The sequence below is a fragment of the Humulus lupulus genome, chromosome 2 (assembly GCF_963169125.1).
Source record: "Humulus lupulus chromosome 2, drHumLupu1.1, whole genome shotgun sequence".
NCBI classification, from domain to species: Eukaryota; Viridiplantae; Streptophyta; class Magnoliopsida; order Rosales; family Cannabaceae; genus Humulus; species Humulus lupulus.
In genome coordinates, this window is record NC_084794.1 from 99,990,239 (window position 1) to 99,997,691 (window position 7,453).

At 30.9% G+C, this 7,453-nt stretch overlaps 1 protein-coding gene across 1 annotated transcript; it reads right to left on the reverse strand.

Annotated features, from left to right (window-relative positions):
* Nucleotides 1–6,162: 6,162 nt before the first annotated feature.
* On the reverse strand, nt 6,163–7,153 carry LOC133814570 (protein TIFY 5A-like). The gene is made up of 4 exons (XM_062247514.1): nt 7,105–7,153; nt 6,994–7,009; nt 6,752–6,842; nt 6,163–6,372 (listed from the first exon to the last, which is right to left on the reverse strand). The coding sequence occupies exons 1-4, from the start codon at nt 7,151–7,153 to the stop codon at nt 6,163–6,165; spliced, it is 366 nt and encodes a 121-aa protein (XP_062103498.1).
* Nucleotides 7,154–7,453: the final 300 nt, after the last annotated feature.

Below are 7,453 nucleotides of genomic sequence, written 5' to 3' on the forward strand. Positions count from 1 at the left end.
GAGCACATGGTTATGTGGATATATTTGTGATATTCGGCAGGAGTGGATCCTTTTAAGAAATTTTAGTGGAAAGTCACAACTAGGATAAATACCCGACTCGGGGTGAACCAAGGGGTATTTTGGTAATTCACATTTCACGATTTATAGACAAATGAAATAAATTGGAGAAATAATTGCATTTGATGGATTACCTGATTTATTTGGAGATTAGTGGTGAAATTTGAGGTTTAGTGTGAATTTAGGCGAATGACCAAAATTCCCTTGAGGTTGATTATGATGTTTATTGGAGGTGCGGGAAAAATGGTCTTTTTGAACATCAGATAAGGAAACAGGCTATGTGCTGGTCACTTTTCACACACTCACGTACATTCTCATTCTCATCTCCTTCAACTTTTCTCTTCAAAGCTCAACCAAGAACTAAGGATAACCAAGCTAGATTAAGTTGTTTTTGAGGATTTCAAGGAGATTTGAGGCTTCCAGAGGAGTTAGCAGCTGTAAGACGTCTTCGATCAACTAAGGATTCAAAATCATAGAGGTATGGTAATGGTTATTCCAAGTTTTTTTCAAAGTTTTGGTGTGTTATTGATGGATTTCTGAATTTTGATCATAAGGGTGTCAATTGTTAGTTTAAGTTGTTATTAGTATTGGTAATGTGGTGCTGATGTTGTATGTTGGTGGTTTGGTTAGATTGAGATTGAGTTTGGGGCATTAGAGTGGGTTTTGGGGGTCTGAAATTGCAAGAGAAAATTGCATTTTCTGGGTTTTTTGTGGTGGCGACATGACGCCTGGGATGAGCACCGCAGCGCGTATGCGTTTCCTCGAGGGCAGGGTTTTCCCTCTTATCGTTGTGGCATCACGACGCTAATGCAATATAATTTCAGGGTCAGCTCTCGGACTGTTGTGGCATCGCGATGCTAATGTGTTCTTTTATTAGGATGGCTTCTCAGACTTCTTTGGAGCCGCGACCCTTAATGGGGGGCGCCACGACGCTAATGCTTTTTAAGGCACAAATTTCAAGATTTGGGAATAAGGCTTGGGGGCTTGGGGGACGATTCCATTACCTGGTTGAATGGAATTGGATGTCCCAGGAGCCAAGGTTTAGTTTTGAAACCCGTGATTTAGACTTAGTCCCTAATAAGTGTACCATTTATGTTGCGACTAGGAGTTTTGCAGGGCTTGGGAAAGAGGATCACACTTGAGGTTGCTTTGTCATCAACATAGGACTTGAGGTAAGAAAAATTGCATATGCATAGAACTAATTGGTTGCTATGCATACTAGCATTGAATTATTTGTGAATGATTGGTACGATCTATATTTGGCCATCGTGTTGAACATGGGGTCGGTCGGCAAACGGTGTAGAGCAGGCCGGTTGGCAAGCGTGTGTAGCGCAGATTGTGAAGGCGAGCCAATTTGAGAGTGCAGTCCCTACTCACTCGGTTGGGCTGTCCGACAAGGTAGTTTTTCCTGGACCGTGTAAATGATTCATGTGATTGGAATGTATATACTTGTAAACTGTGAAACGTGTTTACGATTTATATAATTGTGGTGAATGTACTTAGTGTTTATGAAGCATGTGGTTATTGCTTATGAATAATTGAATTATTATTATTATTATGCCTTCTGGGGGTTTTCTTGCTGGGTTTCAGCTCACGGGTGCTCTATGGTGCAGTTAAGGGCAAGCTAAATGGTAATCAACCATGAGTTGGAGAGCTTTGGAGCGGCACATACATATTCAGCTAGCTCGAGTGCCAGGGTCGAGTTATTTTGAGGGGCTTAGGTTACAAATCTGATCTTGCCTCTTAGGCCGGCTACGTTTATAACTTTGATTGTAACTACTTTTCATTTAAAACTTGTTTTGGGATCCCATGTAAATATTTAAAGTTTCAATAAAAGTTTATATGCTTAACCAAAATTTTTTGTACCTAAACCTTTGATCAGCTTTAATGACACTTTTGAGTCCAAATGACTCGGTTAACAACTTAAGCACTGTTTTAAACACACGATGTAACGGTCCTGGATTAGTAGAATGTTACACAAAATCTAATAAGTTCAAAAGTTCTTCAAAGTACCAAAGAGAAATTTATTCTCACATTTTTTTTATCAAAAGCATTCTATCATTTTATTGAATGAAATAACATATTTGTTGGATTTAAAAGCTTTTAATTTAGTTCATAACATTAAAGGGAAAGTACCAAAAACAGAAAAAGGAAGCTACCCTAAATAGAACGAAAAAAAAGGCTATTGCCCAAAACAGAAAAGGAAACTTCCAAGTTTCTTTCGCTCATAGCTACACGCCCATATAAAGGACACTAAAAAGGAAACTAAAATACAGACACATGCCTTATTTGTGTAAAAAAAAAAAAAGAAACTATTCCCAACACAATATTCGAATTTAATCCCACAAAATATTTGAATTTCATTGGCTGGATTATTCAAGAACTTGAAGCACGTTGACACATCTTTGTTGAACATGTCGGTCTTGTTTCATTAGCCTACACGAATTGACTTGAGCCCAAATCTTGCATTAGCCTGTTCAATACATCCTCGAATCTCTTTACTCTTTCTCTTGTTATTGGACCATGTACTTCAAGTGGGTCCACACTCCATTTGGTAGCCATATTTCCATAATTATTTAGTGTGCCCTTGATTTGTGTGACTCAATCTCTAGGATTTTTTCATAACCACACTTACATCCACGAATTAGTAATATTTCTCAGGATTATAAAAAATCGGAGAGATTGGACTCTGTCAGTTTTCTCTAAAGTCTATAATCATATTGCAAGTAATCAAAGTAATAGTGCTCAAAATCACTGCATACATATTACCTTATTGCACCACTATAAATAAGATAATTATAACCTACTTCCCCAAACAGATTGAGATATTTTCTTTGTTGTTACAATATGATATTAAAGAATACACAAAACAGGAGTAAAGTGGTTTAAATACAAACAAATAGGAAATTGATTTTCTAAAGTGGTGCTTTGACTAATCTGGTTGTAAATCTTTAATTAATGAAACATTTCTTGTAAAAATATTCCATTTAAATAATGGAATTAAATACCATTTAACGTGCACTTAAATCTTGCCATACAAGCATCTTTTGGACTGATCGAGCATTGAGCCCTCACTAACATGCGTGCAATCTGATGTCGTTCCTCTCTATAGTTTGCAAGCAGACATGCTCACCCAGCAAACACTCGTAAGTAAAGTGATGTCATTCCCTTCATTTTGCTCATAGGATTTACTAATTATTTCTTTCTCGCATATGTGCTAAAATTATGCACAACACAAAGCAAACCTTTTGCAACATAATCAAATTTCAGCAACATAACAAAAAAAAAAAAAAGAAAAAAAAGAAAAAAAAGAAAGAAAGAAACAAGTGAGATAATTACATAATTGCAGAGTGATCTTGTTTGAACTACACTTATAATTTTTTGACCACACATTACATTGTTTCGTGTGGTTTGGAAATAACACAACTCACACCACACTATAAGAGTTTAAAACCATGTGGGGGCAATATAGGTGATTTCAGTGGATTGATTGTCTTTTTTAAAAACTCTTGATTTTTTTATTTGAAACTTATATACTGGATTTGTATTTTTATTAGATTTATAATCTACAATCTAATTTTTTTACAACATAGCTGCATTATTTTTTTATTTTCGGTATTTGGATAAATATAATTCTAATTTTTTTTATATGACATTATATATTTATAGTCGCTCCCTATATATATATCACAATTTATCAAAGATAAATTTTGTGAATATTTAGGTATTCGGTGATTCTAGGGATATTTTTCACTAATATTCTCTCTTATTTTTTTTTCTTTTTACAAAAATAAGATTTTGTTAAGTCTTCAAGCTTACAATCCAATAGGCAACATGACTCAGGCCTGCCAAGTTGGTGAAAAACCTCGAGCTTGAGTGCATGTTTTTTGTGAACCCACCATTTGTTGTCATCCCATGCACAAATCTCATTGTCGGAGACCCAAGTCCACGAACCCAACATCACCCTTAGATCTTTGGCAACCAGCCTACCTAGTCGCCACGCAATCTAGATGAAGAAGAAGAAAAAATATTAAATGTTAATACATTAAAATTCTTTTGATTTAGTTTTAGTTTTATTTAATTGAAAGTTAGTTCGGTTTCGATTATCTATAATAATTTTTATATTTTAAAATTAATTATTTTCTAAATGATGAGTTCATTTAGTTGGAACATATTTTTCCTATTTTAACCATTCGTACTTTAAGATTCTCATTAATAGAAATATTGGTCTTTTATATAAAAAATATATTTTATATTACTTAATTTCTTTTAGTTTCTCAATTTTTTTCTTTACTATTATATTATGAAATCAATTAATTTATAAAAATAAAGGCATTTGGTCATATTTAAATTTATTTTGACCGAAAATGGGATCAGAAAAATATTCATAATTAGTTATTTGACAAAAAACAATATTTAAAAGGAATTTTTTAAATAGAAATAACCAAAATAAAATAATTCCTAAAAAAAATTGAAAAGAAAACAATAAATTTATTGCTTCAACTTGAAATTACATTGAATCCCTTATAAAATAATGGGCTTAGTATGGGCCTCAAGTACAATGGGCTTAAAATTGGGCCTAATTTATAAAAAAAGAAGGGAAATTTACAAAAATACATTAACATTTAAAAAATATATGAAAAATACGGTAGATTACAAAAATACGGAACTTTTATGAAAAACACGGAGTGACAAAAGCGTAAATACGGAGTAACAGTGAAATACAACTTTTTTTGTTAATAGCCGTTACAAATTCGTAAACATGTGTTACAGATACGTAAACCAGTTATATAAAAATATTTTTGTAAACAACATTTACTAATATATAACTAAGTTTTACATATTTGTAAACAAGTTTTACATTTTTGTAGACAATATTTACAAAACAATTCGTCGCTATTTTTTTTTTTTTTGTAATAATGGTTTACATAACTAATTTTATAACTGAATTTTTTTTATATTTGTGACTAATATTTTTAAAAGTAAGTTGTGAATTTAGTTAACGTATAACATACAAAAATATATAAAACTAAGTTAAAATGTTAAATTGCATTAAACAAGTAACATATATATATATTTTTTAAATTGTAACTAACATTTTCGAAAATATTTTATAGTTAAGAAATCATAACCAAAATATACATAAAAATATTATACTTTTCCATATTGTTACAATATTGTACCAAAAAATTACAAGAACCTTCATATTTATGCTATATAACTTAAAATTATAAATTTAAGATATTCATTATTTCTAAAAACACTTTATTAAATATAAATATATAATGGTGAAATACAATATTATTTTAAACAAGTTTTACATTTTTATAACAACAGTTTACAAAACTAATTTCACAACCAAAAAATTTATTTTTGTAACTATCATTTACATAAATATTTATAAATTGATTTAACATGATTGTTACAAAGATTTATAAATTTAAGTTTAATTTCAATTAATTCGATATTAACTTGTATAAATATTTATTTATTTTGAGTAATTGTATAAATATTTATTTTAATATTAATAAATATATTCATTTTAAATAAAAATAAATCAATCTACTTTATTGAAGGTAGTATTATTATATTATTTGGTACACCTGAATTCTCATTAAGAATGGAGACAAAAAAGCAACAAAAAAAAATTAAAAAGAGATCAGTGAAAGAGAATAATTTTTATATATATTATATTTTATAGTTAAAGCGTATGGATATAAATACATAAATATAATTTAGTTTGAAATTATGCATCAACCACACAGAGAAAAGAAAGGCCAATATATATATGGTGGGGGAGATCCGTATTTTTGTAATTAATATAATATACCGTATAAAACGATTTTTTTTTTAAATTACAGTGGGACATGTAATTTTTCCAAAAAAGAAAAGAAAATAAGCCCGTATGTTTAGAATGGACTACATTAATATAGATTCAGGCATTTTCATTTTGCCTAGGCAGCATGCATGATCCATCTCTTCAGTCCACTTTGTAGTTTGTCAACCTCATGAGAGTCCCTTCTGGGACATTAAATATTAGATATGTTCCTAAAAAATAGCTTGATTTTTCACCGATAAAAGAAATAGGCTTATAAATAAAAGTTTTTATAAATTGTAGTTGTATGGAGAGGAGGCTTGACTCCTTTGCTTTCTCTTTTGGAGGAATCTCTGAAGTGACCTCTTCATGGAAAGCCCTGGAGAACCACATATCTGAGATTGCAAGCACACTGATGATAATGCCAACTCCAACTCCAACTCTTGTGTTTCTCTTCCTTCTTCCATTTTTTTATTTGCAAATAGAAGTATGGCTCTAGCCTATTCAATAAATCAAAAATCAGCAATTTCTAAATTCATGACCAATAATATCCAATTCTTTTTCCTCCTTAAAAAAAGTTTCACTCATTATTATTATTCTTTTCTTTTCTTCTCCTAGCTATTCATGAATCTAGATTTATGAACCATTATTTGTCTCCGTTGAATTATAAGGGTCGAAAACAGATGGGAGAGATCTACTGACATAGAAAACAGAGTTCATCAAATTCTTATATATAAATAGATATATCAACTTTCTTTTTGGTGGTTTTCAAAACAAATCAAGGAAATTGCAACAACGATCGCTATATATATATATATATATATATATAGTTAAATCAAAAGAGTAGGCATATTAAATTGTCCTTGTTATTTAATGTACCTGGAGTTCAGTCATGTCACAGACGAAAGCCCTTCCATTGAAAAACACGGTAACTTGTTGGTTCCCACTCGGTGTTGCCTTCATAACGTTCCTGTAATATTTATCAAACGAAATAAAAAGAGATACAATGAAACTTTAAATTACAACAATATCTTTCTTCAAAAATTAAACATCCTAACTCTCGGATCTGAAACTGAATAGCGAGTTTTACTCATCATTCCCTTTTTCTCTCCAATACTTACATGAATTTTATAATTTCTGGAATAAAAAAACATTAGAGCAAGAAAAAAGGAAAAACGATATGAACTTACAATAAAGGAGTCTTCTGGCAATGAAACGCTAATTGCGAAGACTTGAAAGGGGAGCATTAAGGCCAAAGTGATCTAAATTGTTCTTTCTCATTGCCCAACACGATACCCTCGTAACAATTAATAAAAAAACTTAATTACTAGGCTACAAATCCATGCACACAATATCATTAATTTATTTCTCTTAAAAAATCATGAATATAGTATAATACTATAATATTCATGCATTAAACAAACCAATTACATAAGTGAGATGAAAGGAACAAGTTCGAAAGCCAATATTTTAAATAAGTTCTTTTAAAGGAACTTTATATATGGGGGGGTGGCTTGTGAAAGAAAGGGTATACAAATTAAAACCACGTGAAATAAACTAGTTATTATTATGTTAGTTATT